This window comes from Maniola hyperantus, chromosome 20 (genome assembly GCF_902806685.2).
Source record: "Maniola hyperantus chromosome 20, iAphHyp1.2, whole genome shotgun sequence".
NCBI classification, from domain to species: Eukaryota; Metazoa; Arthropoda; class Insecta; order Lepidoptera; family Nymphalidae; genus Maniola; species Maniola hyperantus.
The window spans coordinates 11,515,706-11,542,235 of NC_048555.1; the positions used below are offsets into that span (position 1 = coordinate 11,515,706).

At 37.6% G+C, this 26,530-nt stretch overlaps 1 protein-coding gene across 3 annotated transcripts; it reads right to left on the minus strand.

Moving 5' to 3' along the window:
* Positions 1 to 1,686: 1,686 nt before the first annotated feature.
* On the minus strand, positions 1,687 to 24,737 carry LOC117991693 (A disintegrin and metalloproteinase with thrombospondin motifs 1-like). 3 transcript variants are annotated; one of them, XM_069505466.1, is made up of 8 exons: positions 24,557 to 24,737; positions 23,711 to 23,790; positions 22,230 to 22,412; positions 6,240 to 6,478; positions 5,031 to 5,209; positions 4,183 to 4,288; positions 3,524 to 3,664; positions 1,687 to 3,010 (listed from the first exon to the last, which is right to left on the minus strand). In XM_069505466.1, the coding sequence occupies exons 1-8, from the start codon at positions 24,564 to 24,566 to the stop codon at positions 2,944 to 2,946; spliced, it is 1,005 nt and encodes a 334-aa protein (XP_069361567.1). In that variant the 5' UTR covers positions 24,567 to 24,737; the 3' UTR covers positions 1,687 to 2,943. The 3 variants fall into 3 exon arrangements, with proteins under 3 accessions (XP_069361567.1, XP_069361566.1, XP_034835182.1); XM_069505465.1 differs by having other exon boundaries at positions 24,464 to 24,735; XM_034979291.2 differs by lacking the exons at positions 22,230 to 22,412; positions 23,711 to 23,790; positions 24,557 to 24,737 and adding an exon at positions 9,706 to 9,791.
* Between the last annotated feature and the right edge of the window lie 1,793 nt (positions 24,738 to 26,530).

The window sequence follows — 26,530 nt, forward strand, 5'->3', positions numbered from 1 at the left end:
TATCCCATTGTTTTAATTTAATGTTTGCTTTTGTTATTTTTAGGGTTCCGTACCTCAAAAGGAAAAACGGAACCCTTATAGTTCACTTTGTTGTCTGTCTGTCTGTCTGTCTGTCTGTCTATCTGTCTGTCTGTCTGTCTGTCTGTCTGTCAAGAAACCTACAGGGTACTTCCCGTTGACCTAGAATCATGAAATTTGGCAGGTAGGTAGATCTTATAGCTGATATTTGGGGAAAAATCTGAAAACCGTGAATTTAGGGTTAGATCACACAAAAAAATTAAATTGTGGTCATGAACTAATAATTAGTATTTTCAACTTTCGAAGTGAGTGACTATATCAAGTGGGGTATCATATAAAAGGTCTTCACCTGTAGGTACATTCTAAAACAGATTTTTATTTATGTTTATGCATCATACTTTTTGAATTATCGTGCAAAATGTCGAAAAAATACGACTGTAGTACGGAACCCTCATTGCGCGAGCCTGACTCGCACTTGGCCGGTTTTTATTTCCCGTGGTATCTACTACTATCAACTGCAGTAGTAACACGGGCAATCAAATTACCCGTGTACTGGTACCGTTACTGGTAGTACGATTGGTAGTAAGTACCTACCACGGGCAATAAACGCGCCGCCTCACTACTGAAGAAAAGAAAAGAAAGAAAAACGTTTTTTTTTTTAAGGCTGTACCACACATTACCAGCTAGACCTGTGGCCCTACCGCGGTTGTTTGACAGCTACAATGTCACGATCGCAATCATCTCTGATTGGTTAATGCTCGCTCACTATTGGCCACAATGCATTGTTGCACCAAGAATCGCACAAATTCAGCCAATCAGAACAATTGAGATTGTAATAATGATTGATGCAGGTTTTAGACAATCGCCCTGCAGGTTAGGTATACCGGCGCCTCTAATACTTGAGTAGTAAAGTCAAAACACCTCAAGTAGAAGAAGCGCCTGAATAAAGTATGTCATGTGTGGCACAAACTGAAAAAAAAAAAACTTTTTACTGAGCACAGTTCTCATAGTAAGTACTTATTCATAAAAATAATAGTAAGTATCTATTGTTTTATTAACACTCTTCTTAGGATCCAAGGACCTAAAGGAGCCGCTCATCAAAATTCTGTACTACATAAGCTAAGACTTAGGTTAGGTACTTAGGTTAGTACAGAATTTTGATGAGCGCCTCCTTTTCCTTCATAGCAAACACGCTATGTGTAAACTAAAGAACATTTGTATGTCAGGGGTATTGACGACCGCTCCAGCAGAATACAGCCAAAGAAGTGTAGCGAGTTAGCGGGTTGGATTCCGAGCTAAATCACTTTGGACAAATTACCTACGAGATGGCAATGGGGGAGGGAACGCCCCGTTCAGCCCGCGCGCTAACCTGGTGCGGGCGAGCGCGGGTGACGTGCGGGTGTGCGGGGCGTCCCCCCGCCTCATACCCCGATTGCTATCTCGACCTGTCGCGGACTAGGTTCTTCAAAATCCCGTGGGAAAAATTCACGTCGATCCGGTGCTCCGATCCGACGTGATAAAAGGACAAACCAACAAACACACATTCGCATTTATAATATGGGTAGAATTTCTTTTATGGTTATAGAATCAAACGATGAGAGATAAAAAACGTTTAAGTAGTTCACTTTTTTATTTGTTTCAATATCATATTTTGTATCAATAGGCAGATGTAGATGGGAAAAATAGGTATTTTTAGGCTGTTCAAATTACTTACTTAAATAATTATACTAATATGCTAGGTACTTGTAATTAGGCACCTAAGTTACGTTTTAAAATAATCCTACCTACTAAAAATAGTTACACTTACAATGAAAACATAATTCTATATTTTAAGTAACAAACAGCTCGTCTTGGCGGGAGCACTGCCGTGCCCGCTGCCCCCTGCTAAAGTAGAAGAGTTTAAAAAAATATCTAATGATTGAAACAGAATATTAATTACCTACATGACTAGATATTACGAATAAATATTTTTGCACAATGGTGCGTGAATTCCCCGAGCCTCCTACTACTACTATACCTAGCGGAAATATCTACGAACCTCGCTGGAATGCGCTTCTCCGCAACTCGCCCTTTTTCGTCGATTCAGTACCGGTGCCAACGCGAGCGCGTTGCTTGACGTCACTAAGCCAGGTTCGTAGATATTTCCGCCGGCTTATAGTTCTCCGCCGATGAGACGAGGTCCGTGTAGAAAAAGGCTTCCCTGCGCTGTTGCGCTATCCGCAAGTCCTCGTAGAGGGGACCCCAAGGCATGGGAAGCCAAGTTCAGTGCAAATGTCGTTACCGTTCATATTGATGACAGAGGCTCCTTTAGACCATTTTTAGGGTTCCATACCTCGAAAGAAAAAGGAACCCTTAAAGAATCACTTTGCTGTCTGTCGTGTCTGTCAAGGAATCAAAACCTATAGGGTAGGTACTTCCTGTTGACTCGTAAAATTTGGCAGGTAGAAATGTCTTATAAAGGGAAAAAATCCGAAACCCGTGAATTCGTGGTTACATCACGACAAAATAATATTTATGTCCACGAATAAGTAATTAGTTTACTAAATCAACTGATTAGTTAACTTGCAGTGGCCCATAAAAGAGTTAAAATATCCAGTACGATGGTACAATGGTACGAAGCTGGCTTGCAATTGACCGGTTTTTTCACCGATGTTATCGAGCCCTAGGGTTCATCTCCAGGCAGAGTCTCGCTCTACGGTAATACTATGAGCTATGACGGTTGTTCTGGTCAGCCAGTCTCATTCCTGTCCTAATGGAGTATCCATTAGGACAGGAATGAGACGACAAGATCGACCAAGATCGATTAGTCTTTGGATTATTCAGCCAGCAAAACAAGTAAGTATAAATGCATCGTCTTCACAACTAACTAACTTTAAAAATACTAAGTAGGTATCAGTTTATCCTTATCACAGATTCAAATTGTTGTTATTGAAAGTACTTGAATGTAACCCCACGCTCGTTTTCGTTCTTGACGCACCACGACAGGTGGCTACTGAAAAAAAGGAAGAGGTATTTTAGTCAAAAATATCTACTATTAATACTAAAAAAATTTGCTTGTAAAATAACCTAACATAAAATAATACAACATCCCACTATACAATTTATAGTAATAATCTCGACAAAAACAGACATTTCCGTTCATATTTTTTTAATTATTTTTTTGTGATCTTGGTTTATCAAACAATAAAAGATTTTTTCCAATTTTTTTTTCTATAACAAGACTGGGCCCAAAACTGGTCGGTCTCCTTTAAGTCTAAGACCTAAGTAAAGTCAAAGTACGTTCGTTCTACAGATCTCTGCATAAGTGTTTACAGAGTCCTTACTAGGTATGAAAAAATTTAAGTAGGTATGTATATTAATAAATAATTAATAGTTTTTCAGTTTTGCGTAGCTCGAAATGATTCGTGTAATAGAATATCCACACTGCATGCCGGTTCGTTTGCCGTTCTTGAACTTGGGTGTCCTGATAATTGTCTACAGTTTAGTGTATCTATTGGTTACTTACTTATTCAAGAACTGCTTCAAAGTATTCAAGCTGCATGATGACCAAGTCTGCGGGTGATGCCAGGGGTCGTATCTGGTCGCCATGATGTGGGTTTGTTCTCTACATCGGTTGTGAGGAGGGCCGTCGTGTCTCATGCCGAGGCTGCAAAGTCAAAGATAGGGTTTAAAAGAAGTTTGGCTATCTTTTGAATATTATCCAACCCAATCAAAGAAATTTTGTAGAAAAAATAGATACGTTCCAGTACCTAATATGTTATGTAATGTAAGCTTTCGTTTGGCTAGATTTTTGTGCTTGGTTTGCTAGATTTTAGATAATACTTTTATCAATAATTTCAACCGTATCAATACTAAATCAAATCTATGTAAAACTAGCTTATGCTTGCGAATTCGTCCGTGTGGACTACACAAATTTCATACCCCTATTTCACGTTCAAAATTTTCAAAATTCCTTTTTTAATTTCTTAGCGGATGCCTACGTCATAATAACTATCTGCATACCAAATTTCAGCCCGATCCGTCCAGTAGTTGTCCAACTGTGCGTTGAATGATCAGTCAGTCAGTCAGTCAGTTACCTTTTCCTTTCATATATTTAGATAGATGTAGGTAAATAAGTTTCGTTTCGGTAATAATTCTTAAGGTATTTATATTTAAAAGAGTTACCTGTGTCCAATTTCATGAGCAAACAAAAATCCAATGAGCTTCGGATCCCACTCTATTAGCGCACAGCTTTTTTTGGCATGGCATGCACCTCTGGTATAACTTCGACCTGAAACATGGTAGGTATAATTATTGTGTTCAATACTTCGTAAAAACAAATCTCCTTTTATACTAGTTGGTAGCCATATTATATTTATGGCTCTACTCTAAATTATTCTTTTCATTCATATTCTTTGCCCATCTTCAGTCTTCTTAATGTTATATTAAACTGATTTGATGACGCTTATACCTACTTATATTTTAAAACCTTTACTAAATTGTCTTCAGTTCATAGGTTGTTGAATACATCGAACCAAAACCTCTTTACTACCTCGAAGATTTGGAAAACTAACCTAGTTTTAAGGATTTGCCTTGCTAGATATGTTTGCCTTGTAAATCTTCAGGTCTAGAAGCGACAGATTTTCGGTTTTTTACTATATCCACACACGGCAGTGTGTCAAGCCAAGTTCGAAGAACAGAGCAATGCAGATGCTGTTTTTATTGGCGAAGCGACAATCCTTTTTATGTCATGTTTTTCTTAAGAAAAATTAATGAATAAATCTAAATATATAAAAGGAAAAGGTGACTAACTGATCTATCAACGCACAGCTTAAACTACTGGACGGATCGGGCTGAAATTTGGCATGCAGATAGCTATTGTGACGTAGGCATCCGCTAAGAAAGGATTCTTTAAAATTCAACCCCTAAGGGGCGAAATAAGGGTTTGAAATTTGTGTTGTTCACGCGGACGAAGTCGCGAGCATAAGCTAGTATTTAAATAATTCAAATAATAATCTGTTCAGCTTCCTCACCTGAGCTGGTCCTAACATATTTTCCATTATTGATATGAAAAATATCCATTCCAGTCAACAAAACTGAGTAGTACTGAGTCTTCGCAGTCACCTTCTTCTTTGCCTGCCAATCGCAGTAGTTCTTCAAATACTCACGAGCGTTTTCATCGCCCATCAAATTCTTGCTATCCCTTAGGAACCTACAATGCATACAATTATCTTGAGTATTGTAAGGTAAATTCCGCTATATAAATCAGTAAGTAGGTATTTCACTCTCATCATCATTATCATCATCAACGAATAGACGTCCACTGCTGGACATAGGTCTCTTGTAGGGACTTCCACACGCCACGGTCTTGCGCCGCCTGGATCCAGCGCCTCACTGCGACTCGTCTGATGTCGTCCGTCCACCTAGTGGGGGGTCTTCCAACACTGCGTCTTCCGGTGCGAGGTCGGCATTCTAGCACCTTTGGACCCCAACGTCTATCGGTTGTACGAACTATGTGCCCTGGCCATTGCCACTTCAACTTCGCAACCCGTTGAGCTATGTCGGTTACTCTAGTTCTCCTACGGATCTCCTCATTTCTGATTTGATCACGTAGAGAAACTCCAAGCATAGCTCTCTAGATAGAGAGCTATTTCACTCTAGATCACTCTAATTATTTAGAGGTCTGTCAATTAAGTTTAGTAAATAAAAACAAAAATTAATCGTGGTATGTACCTGTTTAATACATTAAAATATCTCGTTAAACCACGAAATAAGCTTAAAATCATTAGTTAAAATCATAAGTTTAGAGATTGTATACAACGTATTGTAGAAACCGATTAACCATACCACTACCAAAATAGCCTGTTTCTATTTTAAACTGCAGCATCAGTGAGCACTTATCTATAGTTAAGATGATATTTAAGAGATATTATCTTGTCATTGAAAAAAAAAATTTAATTTAATCATTTAATGTTGTGATAAAGTAACAGCCAAAATTGCTTACTCAAATTTGGTTTTTTTTTTTTTAAGAATATTAGCCATGTTAATAAATGACTAATATTCCCCTTTCCTCTCCAAAAGCGTCAGGCTTGTGCTAGGAGTAGGTACGACAATAGTGCAACGGGCGGGGTTTGAACCGTCGACCTTTCGGTTTTCAGTCCACTCCTTTATCAGTTGAGCTCTTGAGGCTCAACTGGTAAAGTTGAGCCTCAATAGGTTTACTAATTAGGCCATTTACTTGCCTTGTATCCATTAACACGAAGTTAACAGTTTGATTCAAACTTGGATGTTTGAAATAATTTCTAGCGTCCTCGAGAATCCTGTGCGTGATCATTTTGAGTTTCTTTCTCGTTTTCACTTTGTATTCTTTCACCAGCTTCTTTGTCAGGAATTTGTCGAAATGCACCATCACCTTAATGGTTATATCGTTGTTGTTGTTGTTCTGTTGCGTTAAATATTTGATTGATGATGTGGATCTCATCTGGAAATACAGTAGGAATAGTAGGTAAGTACTTTAGTGATTTTTTTTTGGTTTTCCTTTTTTAGGATTCTATATACCTCAAAAGGAAAAAAGGAACCCTAATCGGTTTTTTTCCTTCGATATGGAAATAGGTACCTCGCTACATACCTACTTAGAAATATTTTTATTAAAAAAAATCTGACAGTCAGTGGAAACTAGGAACTGCCGACAGAAGATTTGTAGTTATGTAACTCTTTCAAAATCTTTCAAGTAGGTCTTTAAATAACTAGGTTAATACCTACTTGATTTTATTTTGAAGCGTTCAAAATAACTTTTATGATTGCTGAACTCTCTTTGAAGAGCCATGTGGGCTGGTATTATCTAAATATTGATGTAAACCAATTTCTTCGAATATCACTCACACGAATAAATTATTTCATGTCTAGTAGAACAACTTGTGGCTAGACAAGTCGTCTCAATACAAGTCTCAATATTTCCCTTATAGGAAACTAGCTGATGCCCACTACTTCGTTCGCGTGTAATTAGTGTTTTTAAAAATCCCGTCGGAACTCTTTGATTTTCCGGGATAAAAAGTAGCCGTATGTCACTCTCCATTGTCTTTAACTATAGGTACCCATGCCAAAAATCACATCAATCCGTTGCTCCGTTGCGACGTGATTGAAGGACAAATCAACAAACAAATACATGTATGATAGGGGTAGTGATATCAGAAAAAAAAATTAAGGGGTATATTCCTCCTACATTCAATACGAAGTCAACCCATAAAACAGCAAAAAAACAGATTTATCTAAACTAAGTTCGCATCTGTACCGTTCTACAGTAATAACAGAAAAAGATGGGGTTATTTCCAGTCTCAGTGGGGGCTTATTCCCCCGCTTACATTAGAACTTAGAAGTTTAACTCATCATGATCAATCCATCGCTGGCTCACTACAGAGCCGACTAGACTTCACCATCATAGGCATCACTACAAGGTAAAATTATTGTAGTCATGGGCAAACTTGTTTTCGAAAAAAAAATTGTTTATCTAGATACGCGTTACAAAAATTGATAAAAATATGTTGTTTGATAAAGTTAGAGCTGTTAGAAATTATATACCTAGTCTACATTTTAATAGGTACTATATTATCCGCGATTAGCGTATGCTTCAATCATATAGGTTATTAGGACTTAAGATAATACCAGTGCAGTGCACTAAGCTCAGCGTGCCTACAGGGACAACACACAAATCTTCAAATCAAAAGAATCACTACACTCATTCAAATACAGAGTGAAGCAGTATTACCTATCATTAATATAGAGTATTTTATATATTATATGTATTTATATTTTTCATATATTATGTATATAATTATTTATGATAAGTATTATTATTGTATATAAGTTGATTTGGGTATTTATTATAAGATATTTATGTAGTTTATTAGATTCTAGTACCGTAGACCTAAATTCCACTTCTTGATACGCCTTACTCACAACCTTGAATGGGAAGCTGGAAGAAATCTGTTTAGAGATAAGCATTTCCGATGTATTTTAATTTATTATTACTTTGTAACTACAATTTTTGGTACATGAATAATAATTAAAAAAAAAAAAAAAAACACGTTGCAAAAAATCTCTAAATCACTACCTCTATTGTTGCTCCGTTGCGACGTGATTGGAGGACAACCCAATAAACCAACAAACAAATATAGTTTCGCGTTATTGGTATCTACTGATTATGTTTTCATTGAAACGTTCGGGGTCGGCTCGGTCGTACTGATGTACTGTCGGATGTAATGATTTTCAATAATAGCATAATATAGTAAAACTTTATAATTCTCACGAATGAATTGCCAGATAAGTGGACTCTTTTGCTACCCCTTAGGGCATTCGTGATCAAAAAAGCCTTTTTCAAACTATTGTATTTTTTGCTGGTTCTTCTTCCTAGGGTAGCATCCCAAAGCTCAAAGAGCTTGTTAGAAGCTCTCTAACAGTAGTTATGTTTTGTGTCCGACTTTATAGTAAAAAACTGTATTGAATAGAGTTCTTAATAGTGGATTAAAAAGTATAAAAGTCGTCGAAGAATATTGTTATTGATGCAGTCCGGGGATTTGAATTCCAACTGAACAGATAGTTTTTTTAATTGATTTGGTATGTAGGTAGGTACCTACTCAAATGTTTCATCATCATTTCAACCCATCGCCGGTCCACTACTGAATAAAGAAGGGTTTTGGCCATATCCGACCTCTCTAGTCAAGTGCAGATTGATAGATTTCACACACCTTTGACAATGGTATAGAGAACTCCCAATCATGCTGAGTTTCTCACGATGTTTTTAAGTGGTTCATGTAACTTTGAAAAGTTAGAGATCCCGTTATCGAAACCTGGAGTCTGGACCTCCGAATAGGCAGCCAACGTGAACCACTGCTATCAATATTGAATTGCACGAATATGTGTGTATTGCCCCTGTGTAAGCACCTTAAAACTTACGTCACTTTATTAAATGTCATTGTTATTTATTTTGAATGGTACACGTTCTTGACATATTCATAAGAAAAATACAAGAAAAATACACTATTATATCTAGCGAATGTGTCTGTCTGTCTGTCTGCTAGCTTTGCACAGTTCATCTATTTTAAATCGATTTTGAAAAAAAAATTGGAAAATTCTACATATAAATCTAGCTTGCATCCTAAGGATGGAAAAAGCTTTTATCCCGGAAAACGAGAGAATTCCCTTGGGGTTTATAAAATGCCCACGACTTCGTCCGCGTTCTACGTGTTATGCTATGTATATATCAGCTAGTCTGTTATGTTATGTATAGATACCTACCTACTCTTATTTTTTGGTAAATATGAAAAAAATATATAATTTTCAGCAAGAAACAGTTTTCAGGAAGTTCCTACTTAACATTATTGTCTTACTCCCAAAAAGTTTTTTCCCAGATTTTTTCAATTTACTTTTAAGAGTTTGGATTTTAAAGCTCTTTTCAATCATAAAAAAAATGCATAGATACCCAAGTAATTTTTTTTTTTTTTTTATATATTAAATTAACTAACGGCTACTTACACTAATACATTTAAAAAAAAAACTTAATTCTGAAAATATTACTTACTAAATGTAGTCGCCAATTAAAAGTTAATACAACATTTTACAAACATATGTGACAAAATAAAAATATAAACATCAATAAGATTACAGATAATACTTCCTACTCAAGATTATAAAATTAGAAATACAACCAACCTGGCCACAACAGCCAAAATCGAGCAGCCACAACAAAACAACGAGCAGACACACTTTCATGGTCACACACACAATCGCACACTTAAAAAGCTAAGAACATACTAAGCACCATAAAGCATGAACTTGCGGCGGTCGAGCTCTGATACTAATTTCGTGAAAACTACCGTTTACATAGAATCGTTACGATTTGTTTAAGTAGTAGGTAACTCTCCAGCGCGCTCTCCAGCCCTTTACACACAAACCATCGATATAGTTAAATGACAAGATATGGTCAAGCGAATAAAATATTTCAAGCTTTAGGAACCAGATAAATCAGCGCCACCTCAAAGGTACCTAAGAGGTGGCGCTGATTTATTTGGTTAGTTATGAACGACCCATTTGAAATCCAGACGTCACTGATTTTGCATTGGTTGAATGAGTCGGTGCCATTTTGTTTGTTCAATAACCCTGTCAATACGAAGTAATATACATATAAGTCAATGACACAAACGTAGTTTGGTTCTCATTTGAATGCTAAGCAATTTTGTAGACACGACCTAGAAACAAATACTTCACTACTGTCTGGTCTGGTGGGAGGCCTCGGCCGTGGATAGTTACCACCCTACCGGCAAAGCCGTGCCGCCAAGCGATTTAGCGTTCCGGTACGATGCCGTGTAGAAATCAAAGGCGTATGGGTTAAATAAAAACTGCCATACTCATTCCAGGTTAGCCCGCTCCCACCTTAGACAGCATCGTCACTTACCATCAGGTGAGATTGCAGTCAAGGGCTAACTTGTATCTGAAATAAAAAAAAAAAAAAGACAAATATTTAATGAGAACGAAACTACATTTCTATGGAAAGCGCTGGGGAGCGCGCGTAATCGATTCGGCAAAATGTAAACGTGCTCCGAGTGACCGAACCCGTATAATATAGGTATTTACATTGTATGAAACATTACTGTAACGGTTTGTAACTTTCAATTTCAATTTAGTCTCGTGTTCTGCCGGTAAATTGCCTCTGCGGTCTAGTTATAGATTGTCTGGAATACCCAGGTCCAAATTGGTTAGGGATATATTTCAATCCGAAGGAGGATACATTTTTTTTTAATTTATCGACAAGCATAAAGCTAGTTTTCTAAATTTAACAGTGCTTAAATCTTTTGGGATGATATTGTAATTTTTAGGGTTCTGTACATCAAAAAAAACCGGCCAAGTGCGAGTCAGGCTCGCGCAACGAGGGTTCCGTACTGCAGTTGTATTTTTTTGACATTTTGTACGATAATTCAAAAACTATGATACATAAAAATAAATAAATCTCTGTTTTAAAATGCACAGGTGAAGCCCTTAATTCATATTATGATACCCCACTTGATACAGTTATCTTACTCCGAAAATTGAAAATACTAATTATTAGTTCATGACCACAATTTAATATTTTTTTGTGTGATGTAACCACAAATTCACGGTTTTCAGAATTTTCCCCTAATGTCTACTATAAGAGCTCCCTACCTGCCAAATTTCATGATTCTAGATCAACGGGAAGTACCCTATATAGCTTTCTAGACATACCGACGGACAGACAGACAGAGAGACAACATAGATCGTCAGGGTTCCATTTTTCCTTTTGAGGTACGGAACCCTAAAAAGGAAACCTTATAGGATCACTTTCTATATGTGTTGTGACTACACAAACTTCAAACCCCTATTTTACCTCCTTATGGGTTAAATTTAAAAAAAATACTTTCTTAACGGATGCTTACATCATAATAGCTATCTGCATGCCAAATTTCAGCCCGATCCGTCCAGTAGTTTGGGTTGTGCAGTGTGCGTTGATAGATCAGTCAGTCAGTCAGTCAGTCAGCTTTTCCTTTTATATATTTTATTTAGATTTGGTGATGCCGATATTTGCATTATTCAACTGTAGGGACTAAACTGATTATTTTTAGGTATTTACTTTTACTTAATCCAGATAAATATAATGTAGGTTTTGGATATGCTTATCAGTTTCGTGAATTTATCTGTAAGGTCACCAGATAAAAGCTGGGGAACATTGGGGAACTACAGGGTGTATCCAGAACGCTAACAAAAACTTAGCGTTATTGTTATACTAGGTACCTAAACACAATCCAATACCAATAACCATTTGCTTCATTTTGTGGTTTTAGTGATTTAGCATTTTTCAAACCAGCAATGTATAGCATGTAAAACTCGGGTCAATGCCCTGCCTACGACGCGGCATTGACCTACATTCGACGAGTGGCCTATTCACAACATTCGTTGACCTCTAGCGTCAGTCAGATGTTTTATTTGCATTAGATCGTAAACTTTTAGAAAATTATAGGATTTTTTACTGTTTTTTCGCGTTTTTTTGTGGTATCATATCGTAATCGTCAGTACCTGTCTTCGTTTTTGCCAGCGTTCTGTACAGTTAGTATAAGATTTCATAGTTTTAAAAATACCAAAGTCGAAATCGACTGTTTCCATACATCTACAGGCAGCGACACAGCGGAAATATTGCGAACTAAAGATGATCGAGTGTTTGCGAGTATAGCTTTCAACTTTACGATACCAATTACCACATAACTACGTCACCATCGAGAATGGTTTGCGTTTACCTACACCAATACCAATATCGAGTAATTTGGCAGTACGAGTCCTAAGTTTGACGTCCTAAAACTAGTAAATGACGTCATTTTCGCTTATGGATACGAGTCGATAGTCGAATTGTAACTCACCAAAAAATACTCGGTGAGAGAAGCGTGAAAGCTTATTGATAATTAAACAAAATGATGAAATTTAATAAGTGAAGTGCCTTAATTTGCCCACGGAGGCAAGGAGAATGTTTGGGAAGGTAGTCAAAGCTAACCTTCGTGATTGTGTAACTTAAATTTGGTTCAGCGGCGTAATTTGTGATGTGCGCAGTGTATCGGTCAAAGAAACAGGTTCTCACATAGCCCAAACCCTCCAGCAAGTTGAAGTGACAGTGAACAATCCATGCATGTCGTACTGGGTTGAGCATCCGTCAAAGAAACAGGTTCTCACATAGCCCAAACCCCCCCGTAAGTTGAAGTGGCAGTGAACAATCCTTGCCTGTCGTACTGGGTTGAGCATCCGTCAAAGAAACAGGTTCTCACATAGTCGAAACCCCCCAGCAAGTTGAAGTGGCAGTGAACAATCCATGCCTGTCGTACTGGGTTGAGCATCCGTCAAAGAAACAGGTTCTCACATAGTCGAAACCCCCCAACAAGTTGAAGTGGCAGTGAACAATCCATGCCTGTCGTACTGGGTTGAGCATCCGTCAAAGAAACAGGTTCTCAAATAGTCGAAACCCCCCAACAAGTTGAAGTGGCAGTGAACAATCCATGCCTGTCGTACTGGGTTGAGCATCCGTCAAAGAAACAGGTTCTCACATAGTCGAAACCCCCCAGCAAGTTGAAGTGGCAGTGAACAATCCATGCCTGTCGTACTTGGTTGAGCATCCGTCAAAGAAACAGGTTCTCACATAGTCGAAACCACCCAGCAAGTTGAAGTGGCAGTGAACAATCCATGCCTGCGTTCCTACTGAGTTGAGATTTGGTACCACAGCATACCTACAAGTACCTAGTGGGGTACCGACCGATGGACCGTTCATATTATAGAGTAGGTACCTAACGTGAAGTGGCTGAATGAGGATGCCTCAAGACTGGATGTAGAAGACAGACATCCACAGGCTAAAATGATAGATAATGATAATAGTGCATCTCGGATGAATCATTTTGTGCAGCGATGACTGGATGTAGAAGACAGACATCCACAGGCTAAAATGATAGATAATGATAATAGTGCATCTCGGATGAATCATTTTGTGCAGCGATGACTGGATGTAGAAGACAGACATCCACAGGCTAAAATGATAGATAATGATAATAGTGCATCTCGGATGAATCATTTTGTGCAGCGATGACTGGATGTAGAAGACAGACATCCACAGGCTAAAATGATAGATAATGATAATAGTGCATCTCGGATGAATCATTTTGTGCAGCGATGATTGGATGTAGAAGACAGACATCCACAGGCTAAAATGATAGATAATGATAATAGTGCATCTCGGATGAATCATTTTGTGCAGCGATAGCCATCCATACATATAGCTCGCAGAATGCATTTACTTGTAGCGTTGTAAGATCGATCACAAAGAGTATGTCACACCTTGATCATTGAGGCAAAGGTAAGATATGCACAATTTATTACCTACCTATACCTAGGTACCTAATACCTACATAATATTATTCTAAGCCTTATGGGTAGGTACATCAAACGTGTGGCTCAAATTTCCTACTAAGTAGGTGCCTACTTACATTAATTTATGATTCAATTACACATATAAGTTGGTACCTACATCTGATAAAATCAACCCATTTTTTCACCAGAATAGAAACCTAGGTAGGTACCTACCTACCAGGTATATTAAGAAACATACATACAATAACAGAAAATACCTACCTACTACCTACCATTACTTGCATCCATTCACAAACAAGAAAGTAGGTACTTAATTTATCTATATATAAAAAAGGAAAAGCTGACTGACTGATCTATCTAATTGAAATTTGTGTAGTCCTCGCGGACAAAATCGCGGGCACAATCTAGTATAGAAGGGTATAAGTTAGTAAAATTTTGTATGAAATGGACCTACCTACCAAATTTAGCTAGCTTATTATATTAAGTATTTTTCTAAAATAAATTATTATTTTCAGGTTGCAGATCATCTATGGTACCTAACCTATACTTACCAGATTATGTTGCCTATCTTCCAGCTACCTAAGCTAGGGCCACTAGAACCTAACTTAATTCAAGAGTCAAGACTGCAACTAACCTGGGGGTCATCAGACTTGTAGAATACCTATATAATTTGAACTGTTTATGATGTACCTACTTAAATACACCTTATGAATTTTACAGCTGATGTAAAATACTTATACGCATACCTACCTACTTATAGTATCTAATTTAAATTAAAACAAAAGAATTTAATTTGTTTTATTTCATCCTAAAAAAAGTAAGTTTTCAGATGATACTAATAATAGTTAAAAAGTATTCTGGAATTTGCCTGCCTGGATATTTCCGGGAATCTATGATCAAAACTAAATTAAAATGACAGGTTTATGTGTATTGCTGTTCCTTTCATAAGCTCCCTGCACTGCAGAAAAGGATAGCAATACATTTAGACCTCGTCTAACAGAATTAGCCACACTGTCCCCAACTGTTTGTGCACCAAGTCTCATCAAAATCGGTTCAACACTTCAAAGATTAGCTCACAATTTTTTTAATTATGAGCTTATTGAGAACGTAACAGGCAATTTTCAATTTTGTTTATTTGTATGAACATTTTGAAACGTGCAGCCTTGATGGGGGTAGCTGAGGTAAAAGGGAGGGGAGGGAAATCATTCCCTTGGAAGGAGTGATTTTCCGCCGGGGATGTATACTTTTTTAAATGATTTTTAATTTTGATAAAATTGTCATTGACTTAAAACAGCCTCGGTAGGGGGCGGCGGGGTAAGTCAACCCCTTCACTCCTTCAGCCAGAGACTCACTCACGTTTTGTATGGATGAATCCAGAGACTCCGGAACGTCCCTATCTCCTCTTCTTTTCTCCATCAAGGCGGCAAGTCTCAAAAGCTAGCCCGTTGTATGTAGGTATGAATTAAAATGCCTATAAAAGAATCTTATGGCATGACTAGCTATAAAAACACTATGTTCATAATAGAAAAGCAGAGACAAAAAACATTTTATTTACTATTAAATTTTTATATTGTTATAAAACTGTAGTTTGTTGCGCAGTGTTACTGCACTTAGATGACTTATGAGGATTCTGTAGAGTGTAGTCTTGATGCAGCAAAATCAACTTGCATTCTTCTAACAAAGTGGATTAGGCAGGTGGTGTGGTCATTCACAGGCTGTTAACATAACGTAACTAACTGGTCCACAGTTATCACTGAAAAAATAGAAATTATTGATCTTTAATTTTTTAAATTGCTAATTAGACAAGAACTATTCTTCTTATTTTACTATCTATCTTAATGAGGTCTAAGTTTTATTTATAATATTAATTAATAAGTAGATGATGCCCGTGACTTTATCCGCGCTGATTTAAAGGGTAAAAGTAGCCTATCTCCTTCTCCAGCATGTAACAAAGCTCCACACTAAATAATTTATACTCGCAACTTCATTTATCTTGTGGGAACTGTTCGATTTTCAGAGCCTAGTTTATTTAAAAATAGGCTATATCCATCCCCAGGATGAAAGATCTTTGTACCTTTTGTCAAAATTGGTTGAACGGATGAGCTGTAAAAAGCCAGCAGATAGATAGACAGATAACCTTTATACATACACTAAAATACAGCTCAAACTCAAGGTCCCGAACTTAATTACATGTCTTAAACAAAGAAAACTGAATTGATTATTAAAGAGTTGCCTTTCTGTAATAGATTACCTAGATGTTTTATTGCAACTTTAACTTCAGTGTACCACAAGATTATGTCTAAAATGTGTTGTCATTTATCAAGCGGTCAGTAGTCAAAACTGTTCTAACAAATATAATTATTAATGATGGCTCAGCCCTTTTTGAACTCATTTAATGCTAGGTACCTAGTAGACAGTAATTATTTAAGTAGGTAGGTACATATGAAGTTATGTTATGATTTAACTATACTCTTCAAACCTGGCCACTTGTCTATGTGTCCAAATTCAGATCAAGAGATTTGTATTACCTAGTAATTAGTACATTATGTGAGCGTGATCCGAAGAGAGAGAGTAAACTTACTTAAGGTCGTCAGTCCAGCGGGTTGGAGGTCGTCCCACACTGCGCTTGCTGATACGCGGTCTCCACTTCAGAACACGTCTGCCCCATCGGTTCTGCGGCAGACGTGGCCTGCCCACTGCCAGTACAGATTTCTAATTCGTTGGGCTATGTCAGTCACTCTGGTCATCCAACGGATTTCGTTGTTACGGATTTTGTCCCTCAGAGTTACCCAACATAGCCCGCTAAGCGACTTTGAACTTGTGGACAAGGCCAACTGTCAGTGTCCACGTTTCAGCACCATACGTCATCACAGGTAGGACACATTCATTAAAGACTTTCGTCTTTAGGCTTTGGGGTATCGACGAATTGAAGACTTGAGGCAATTTTCCAAATGCTGCCCAGCCCAGCTTATTTTTCTGTCAGCTTCCTTGTCGAAGTTGTTTCTACAAAGTTGTATTACGTACAATAATATATACCTAATAATCAGTAAAACTTCAGTTTTCTAGTTAAAACTAAAGCGATTGTTCCGTTTGTTTCAGTCTCAACTCTCAGTTTCAGTTATGATAAAAGGTTATGTTGGTTTGTTTTGATTTTTTTTTTTACTGACAATGACAGAGTAACAGACTAGAAAGCGGTAACTTTTTTTTTAATCTGATGAAAATTTGGCTCTGGACACAAGTTTCTTGAGGTTTTTAGTGATCTTAGACAAATTACCATAGACACACACACCATAGACTAAGTGGTGGACTGTCACTTGTTTGTCATTGTCACGCTGTCAATCTGTCATTGTCAATCTGTCAAAAACGTCAATAAACGAAATAATAAATGCCAAACTCAACAAAATGGCAGCGTATATCTGTCCCCCTTTTTTTGCGAACGTGTAAGAGAGACAAATTGTGGTGAGAGTTGGACCATCACGTTTACTATTTCTTTTACTCGATGAGTCCAATACTGACTGTTATGGCCAACTCATACTGCCGGACAATACGTAAACATTGACCGTGAGGAGTAAACGAAACGATAAACGATAAATGCATTGTTCAATCTTGTACTAACTGTACTGGGTTAGACCCTGTATATTAGACAACAACAATTGTTAATTATTTACTGGTATTGATTTTTTGAGATACGTTAAACGAGTCCTTCCCACCGAATTTCGGCCAAAGATGAATGATGCGCGATGATATTATAGGTAGATGACTTTGTACAGTTGTTGTCGGCACTTGTAGGAAGGTTTCTGGCACGTGCAATGCATGCCGGGCATTACTTAGTAGTTATCGATAAAGGCGGGTAATACGCTAGACTTGCCTATATCTAGACCTAAATATACGTTAATGGGTTATGTCATAGAACCAATACCAAAGTACCTAAAAATTAATAATACTTTTGTGACTATTATAGAAATATCGGTTTTCCTTCCACAGTTCCATTCATATACGGGCAATTTGGATATTTTGATTTATGTACGTCAAGGTTTCTAAGTGACGTCACCTGATTATTTCATTGCGTAATTTTGCTATTTTCCTCATATTTTGTCTATTTATCCTGGATTTGTAGTTATATTTCAGAAGTCATAATGCTTTTTACCATGTCTAATCAACAGACCCAGCCCTTCTGTTACCAGATGAGGCTATTAATTGCGGTGAAATGTCTCTTCTAAAGTTGAGAAAATACTTACTAATTACTTTTCCATGATTTTTTTTTGTGTGTACCCATAAATTAACGGTTTTAGGATTTTTCTCATTACGTGTGCTATAAGACCTATACCTACCTGCCAAATTTCATGTTTCTAGGTCAACGGGAAATACCCTATAGGTTTCTTGACAGATAGACAGACAACGGAGTGATCCTATAAGAGTTCCTTTTTCCTTTTAAGGTACGGAACCCTAAAAATGTGATTAGAAAGTAGATATTCCTATCTATATCATTAATATGCATGCATGTATATTATGCATACGCTTATCACTATAATATTTTCACAGAATTGATAACGTTTTTAATACAAAATGAATGTTCAAATGCCACTGATAGCCGTTCCTTGTCTCTAATTTTTATGGTTCCGTACCTCCAAAAGAAAAATGAAACCCTTATGGGATCTGACTGACTGACTGACTGACTGACTGACTGACTGACTGACTGACTGATCTATCAACGCACAGCTCAAACTACAGGACGGATCGAGCTGTTTGCATGCAGATAGGCTATTATGACGAAGGCATTCGCTAAGAAAGGATTTTTGAAAATTCAACCCCTAAGGGGGTGTAATAGGGGTTTGAAATTTGTGTAGTCCACGTGGACGAAGTCGCGAGAATAAGCTAGTATCATAATAAGTTTCTTAGATTCTAATTACAGTAATATGGCCAATTACAGGCTTTCTCGAAAAAAAATAAGCATTAATTAAGTACATCTTCTCTATATATATAAAAATGAATCGCTAAATGATCGCAAATCTCGAGAACAGCTGAACCGATTTTGCTAACTCTTTTTTTATAATATTTCTTGAAGTACGAGGATGGTTCTTATGTAGAGAAAATTCAAAAAATTGTAAGTATTAAAAAATTAGGCGGTACGAAGTTGGCCGGTTCAGCTAGTAACATAATATTATCAAATATGGATGAAGAACATAAGACAACTGTGTAATAAAAAGTAAATAAATAGGTAGTATATTCAGCCATCCTGTTACCCAATATCGTCGGCCCATCTTGGCGTCCCATACTTTTGTTCGCGATTTCCACTCTAGAACTTTCTTGTAAAGATTTTTATGTAAGTAAATCTAATAATAGTAGGGTCTCCTTCAAGCTACTTGAGACTGGCAAAGTGCATTGTGCTGACATGGCACTGAAAAAAGCCATATTTTAAGAGAAGAAGAAGTAGTAGTAGTGTAAGTGATACTAATACTAGTGATATTTTACATAACCAACGACAAAATTTAGGTAAGCGCCTTAGCGACCAATGATTTTTTAACAAAATATGCGACTTGATAATGTTGCTAAATATTGACTTTAGATATTAAGATAGACGTCTTTTTTGTGACTGTCATAAGTATATGATGGTTTGTGTGCACTTAACCTCGATGATTTCATTCATTTCGTCACCGTAGGCAACCTATTACTTACTACGTACCGTACGTTCCTGTCTTGTTTGTATACAGGGTGTAACCAGTACCCGTAGTACAAGATTTTACGTCTCACCAAACCAAACCAAATTCGAGAGTCGAAATACTTCCGCGTTACAGTAAACTGGATCTTAAACGCCTTGTTTTAAAGCTCAAGTTTGTCTACACTTCTACAGCCAGCGCTCCAAGCGGAAACATTGCGAAATTAAAATCAGTGGCATTGAATATTTGACTTCAATTCAAGGCTGTTTAGGTCCATTTTACTGTAACGCGGAAGTATTTCGACTCTCGAATTTGGTTTCGTTTGGTGAGACGTAAAATCTTGTACTACGGGTACAGAACGCTAGCAAAAACTTAGCGTTGTTGCTTATACTACCTAAACACAATCCAATACTAATAACCATTTTGCTCATTTTGTAGTTTAAGTAATGTAGTATTTTTCAAACCCGCAATGTATAGCGTGCAAAACTTGGGTCAAGGCCCTCTTTACGACGTGGCGTAGGTGGGGCTGGGGGCATTGACGCGTGTTTTTGTGGTATCATATGAGTAATCATCAGTACTATCACCTGTCTTTGTTTTTGCCAGCGTTCTGGTTACACCCTGTATAAATCAGTGGTAGATATTTAAAAGTATTTTTTTTAAATTTGATAATGATATCGATATTGTTGCTAATTCTGTTGTATATCTAAATAAATAAAAGGAAAAGGTGACTGACTGATCTATCAACGCACAGCTCAAACTACTGGACGGATCGGGTTGAAATTTGGCATGCAGATAGCTATTACGACGTAGACATCCGCTAAGAAAGGATTTTTAAAAATTCAACCCCTAAAGGGGATTAAATAGGGGTTTGAAATTTGAATAGTCCACGCGGACGAAGTCGCGAGCATAAGCTAGATAAAAAAATCTATAAGGGATCCGTTTTTTGCCATTCGGCTACGGAACCGTAATAAAAGTCAAATGAGCTCGGTGGCTATCATTCATCGTTGAACACTGAGTTGGCGAATCACCCCACAGGTAGATAACATTACCTAGGTTACCTAGATATCTACCTAAACTAGGTAGGAATGTAGTTGTTGCAATGTTGCTTACATTAACTTTGATTATACATCAGTATCATTCACAATTATTAATGGTAAACGAATTGTAACGAATTATTAACGACATAGCGCTCGTTATAATTTGTAGGTGCAAGGCCGACGAAGATAAAAGCTAAATTGTCAATAATTGTCATGATGTCATTCGTAGAAACGATCGAGATTTGAATCGTTCGAACGCTCGATAACAACATGAGGTAATTTCTATCCTTTACATAACTGGCAGACTTCACAAACCTTTGAGAACATAATGGAGAACTCTCAAGTCTCAGGCATGCAGGTTTCCTCACGATGTTTTCCTTCACCGTTCTCCCTTCTCACTCTGAGAGGAGACCTGTGCTCTGTAGTGAGCCAGCGATGGGTTGATCATGATGATGATGACATAACTTTTATAGTAGCGCTTCTTTGTCTGCGTCTCCTCTCCGTCATCATGTTGCGTATCCTTGTCATAGTCCACCTGAGGACGATCTACTATGTTGGTTACTTCTACGTGGATATAGCTCATGGATGAGTATACTTCGTGTCTTCGAGAACATTATGGAGAACTCTCAGGTATGCAGGTTTCCTCACGATGTTTTCCTTCACCGTTCTCCCTTCTCACTCTGAGAGGAGACCCGTGCTCTGTAGTGAGCCAGCGATGGGTTGATCATGATGATGATGACATAACTTTTATAGTAGCGCTTCTTTGTCTGCGTCTCCTCTCCGTCATCATGTTGCGTATCCTTGTCATAGTCCACCTGAGGACGATCTACTATGTTGGTTACTTCTACGTGGATATAGCTCATAGATGAGTATACTTCGTGTCTTCGAGAACATTATGGAGAACTCTCAGGTATGCAGGTTTCCTCACGATGTTGTCGAGTTTTTTTTTTTTTTTTTTTTTTCTACCATAAAGCACCATTATAAAATGGTAGCTTTATTGCTACTACTATCTAGCCTATGGGCTAATAAGTAATATTATTCTAGCTTAAACTTCTACTTATGATTAATTTTTAAATCTAATTTACAGTCCAGTAACTGTCCTTAGTTTATTCTAACCCGTACTTACGGTTCACTATGTTCTTGTGACCTAGAAAAATAAAGTAGCACAAGCACTATTCAATGTTTGTTTTGATGTTTTCGAGTGACATTTTATTGTTTTAAAACGAACATACTCCGAAGTGTGAGGCTGAGATCTATGGAGCGCACTTTGACTTTGCTCAGACTTAAGATTGAGTTAAAACGAGACGGATTTATGCGAGAGATATAGCTCTGTCTTAAGTCTAAGCAAAGTCAGAGTGCGCTCTATAGATCTCACCCTTAGAGCTGACTTTACTAAGGCTATCACCGCTATTTTAGATAAAACCCAACTAAAATAAATGAAAGAAGCAATCTGAGAAAAACAGTTTATATCTTGACAGTGCGATTAATAAGGTTTATATTAAATCTAATGCCGGCGCTTCACACACGTGGCAAATTATTTTTGATGTAGTCAAATACCCAATTATTTGTGGGGAAAAAACTTGCCAAGTTCATTCTTAAGCTTGAACTATACTACTACTATACTAACTTCGCGACAGTAGGGCTTGTTAACAGTCTTGGCGGTGACAACGTACGAGGAGTCGCTGTACTGCAGCAGACGGTAGGATATCTCCACTGTCTGCGTATCATTGACATAGTTCACACGAGGACGACTAGTCGCTACGTTGGATACTACCACGCGAACGTAGCTGATGGTGGAGCATTTCGGCACCTGAGGAACACAAACAACCAAGAAATACATTTTTTTTTAAATCAAAATATTATCCATGTTAAATCTAAATATATAAAAAGAAAAGGTGACTAACTGACTCACTGATCTATCAACGCACAGCTCAAACTACTGGACGGATCGGGTTGAAATTTGGAATGCAGATAGCTATTATGACGTAGGCATCCGCTAAGAAAGGCTTTTGGAATATTCAACCCCTAAGGGCGTGAAATAGGAGTTTGAAGTTTGTGTAGTCCACGCGGACGAAGTCGCAAGCATAAGCTAGTCTAAATATATAAAAGGAAAATGTGACTGACTGACTGACTGATCTATCAACGCACAGCTCAAGCTACTGGACGGATCGGGCTGATATTTGGCATGCAGATAGCTATTATGGTGTAGGCATCCGCTAAGAAAGGCTTTTGGAATATTCAACCCCTAAGGGCGTGAAATAGGAGTTTGAAGTTTGTGTAGTCCACGCGGACGAAGTCGCGAGCATAAGCTAGTCTAAATATATAAAAGGAAAATGTGACTGACTGACTGACTGATCTATCAACGCACAGCTCAAGCTACTGGACGGATCGGGCTGATATTTGGCATGCAGATAGCTATTATGGTGTAGGCATCCGCTAAGAAAGGCTTTTGGAATATTCAACCCCTAAGGGCGTGAAATAGGAGTTTGAAGTTTGTGTAGTCCACGCGGACGAAGTCGTGCGCGTAAGCTAGTGACTAATATTCCCCTTTCCTCTCCAACTAAGCGTAAAGCTTGTGCTAGGAGTAGGTCCGACAATAGTGCAACGGGCGGGGTTTGAACCGTCGACCTTTCGATTCTTTTTCAGGATTAAAAAAAAAAATTCTCTCCGTAAGAACCATCCCCGTACTTCAAGGAATATTATGAAGAAAGAATTAGCGAAATCGGTTCAGCTGTTCTTGAGATCTGCAACACATTTAGCGATTCATGTAAGAACTTTTTTGTGTATTCAGTGTTAGTAAGTGATTTTCCAGCCAAAGGCTTATTGTACATAATCCTTTAGTAGTCGCTACTTGTACACTGTCCCAGGAGATATCATGGAACAATAATACAGTATCGTCTGCATACATAATTAAATCAGATTTCGGTATACTACTCAAGCAGAGTTCGTTAATGTAGATTAAGAAGAGTAACGGACCTAGTGTGCTGCCCTGAGGGACGCCAAAGTCACTGACTGAGTGCTCACTTAGGTGCTCTCCTACACGTACCCGTTGCACTCTAATTGATATTTATAGAGAATTGATAAGAAGATATATTATATTAAACTTACAGAAATCGGTATTGCCAAATATTTCCGAAAGAAGCCTATCCTTCCACTTTTTGCGAACGTTTGCTCACCACGGTCTTCGCCTGTAAAAATGATGACCGCAATACAGAACCAGTATCCGTAGTATAAGATTTTACGTCTCACCAAACGTTGCTAGAATTCGAGAATCCAAACAAAATAACATCAAAGTAAAATGAACCTAGACAAATTTTTGAATCGAAGTCTAAAATTCAATGCCACTGATTTTAATTTCGCAACGTTTCCGCTTGGAGCGCTGGCTGTAGATGTGTAGACAAACTTGAGCTTTAAAACAAGGCGTTTAAGATCCAGTTTACTACAACGCGGAAATGTTTCGACTCTCGAATTCTAACGTTTGGTGAGACGTAAAATCTTATACTACGAGTACTGATGAACGCTAGCAAAAACTTAGCGTTATTTTTGTTACTCTACCTAGACACAATCCAATACCAATATCTATTATCTAACCATTTGCCTTGTTTTGTAATTTTAGTGATTTAGTATTTTTCAAACCCGCAATGTGTAGCGTGCAGAACTCGGGTCAATGCCTCCCCTATGACGCGGCATTGACTCCGAGTGGCCTACTTACGCAACGTTCGTTGACCCCTAGCGTCAGACAGCTGTTTTATTTGCAATATATCGTAAACTTTTACATAATTATAGGATTTTTTTGCGATTTTTGTAGTATCATAATATTATCAGTATCTAATAAAAATTAAATCAATAAGAAATACTTACCAAATTTAAAAACGTATTTGTTAGATGGCAGAAAATGTTCTAAAATGCATTGCGATATTAAGACTTGGCAAACAAGAAATATTAAAGTTATACCTTTTCTCATTTCAATGATTTTCAATTGAATTGATACCTAAAACGCCCACTTTCCAATTCCTCAGAGTAACTGATTGTTAATTTTTAATTCTTCCTCAGACAAATTCCGAGGTAGAATAAAAAAAAACCGGCCAAGTGCGAATCAGACTCGCGCACTGAGGGTTCCGTACTACAGTCGTATTTTATCGACATTTTGCACGATAAATCAAAAACTACTTATTAGATCTCGTTTAAACCAATTTTCGGTGGAAGTTTGCATGGTAATGTACATCATATATTTTTTTAGATTTATCATTCTCTTATTTTAGAAGTTACAGGGGGGGGGGGGGGGGGGGGGGGAAACACACACATATTTTACCACTTTGGGAAGTGTCTCTCGCGCAAACTATTCAGTTTAGAAAAAAATGATATTAGAAACCCCGATATCATTTTTGAAGACCTATCCATAGATACCCACGTATGGGTTTGATGAAAAAAAAAACTTTTTAGTTTCAGTGCTAAGTTTGTGCAACGCCCAAAATTTATTGTTTTTTTCTCTATTTTTGTGTAAAAATCTTTATGTGGTTCACAGAATACACCTACTTACGTGTGCTTAACAAGTTTCAACAGTATAGTTCTTATAGTTTTGGAAAAAAGTGGCTGTGACATACGGACGGACAGACAGACAGACATGACGAATCCATAAGGGTTCCGTTTTTTGCCATTTGGCTACGGAACCCTAATTAATATAGTCATTGATTTGTTTGTAATTACTTAATTTTCAGGCGTGCAATTGCAATTTTCAGGCATATACCTAGTCATTTAGGTACTTACGCTATTTAGCTTAGACGGACGTCCTAACCACTAGGCTATCAATTAAGCTGTGATAGCCTAGTGGTTAGGACGTCCGTCTTCTAATCGGAGGTCGGGGGTTCCATCCCGGGCACGCACCTCTAATTTATCGTAGTTATGTGCGTTTTAAGTAATTAAATATCACTTGCTGTAACGGTGAAGGAAAACATCGTGAGGAAACCGGCATGCCTGAGAGTTCTCCATAATGTTCTTAAAGGTGTGTGAGGTCTAACAATCCCCACATGGCCAGCGTGGTAGACTATGGCCAAAACCCTTCTCACCCTGAGATGAGACCCGTGCTCTGTAGTGAGCCGGCGATGGGTTGATCATGATGTTGATGATGATTTTCAATTTATAATAACGTTCTTAGTTACATTTTTTCACCATACGCATTCCATGGTCTATGAGATATCTGTTACCACCTAGTGACAGGTAGACAGACAGACGACATCAAACGAGTGTCAGGGAGCCGCTGGATTCAGGCGGCGCAAGACCGTGGCGTGTGGATGTCCCTACAGCAGTGGATGTCTATCGGTTGATAATGATGATGGTGATGATATCTGTTTTCTTACTAATATTATAATTATGCGAAAGTGTGTCTGTCTGTTACTGTTACCTTCTAATGCTCAACTGCTGAACTGGATAGATACATTGCCTACGTCATAATAGCTATCTGCACGCCAAATTTCAGCTCGATCCGTCCAGTAGTTTGAGCTGTGCGTTGATAGATCAGTCAGTCAGTCAGTCACCCTTTTATATCTATATTTAGATTTCAACTCTCTACCTATTACGGTTGAGGAGATACAGCCCGCTGACAGACAGACGGACGGACTTAGTAAAAGGCTGAGATCCTTCCCTCAAATTAACTCTCAATAAAAGAGAAACTTAATAAAAGGATCCATAACATATTTACAATTATATTCAAAAAATATAATTTCAGTATCTATTTAAGTTACTGGCCATTAAGTATAATAATTATTATTATATCTATTACAGTCAATCGTATATTATTTTATTATCTATTACAAGTAGGTAACTACTATGTACAAAAAAAATGGATGCAATTGCGTTTGACTGTACATTTAATATCATTAATTTGCAGGCGTCTCTTAGTGAATTAGGTAACTATAATAATTATACATT

Coding starts and splice junctions, on each gene's coding strand:
- LOC117991693 (XM_069505465.1), bottom strand. CDS start 24,566: ATGAGAAAAGGTATAACTTTAATATTTCTTGTTTGCCAAGTCTTAATA. Junction 23,791..24,463: donor CAAATACGTTTTTAAATTTG/GTAAGTATTTCT, acceptor TCATTTTTACAG/GCGAAGACCGTGGTGAGCAA. Junction 3,011..3,523: donor TTGAAGCAGTTCTTGAATAA/GTAAGTAACCAA, acceptor CCTTTTTTTCAG/TAGCCACCTGTCGTGGTGCG.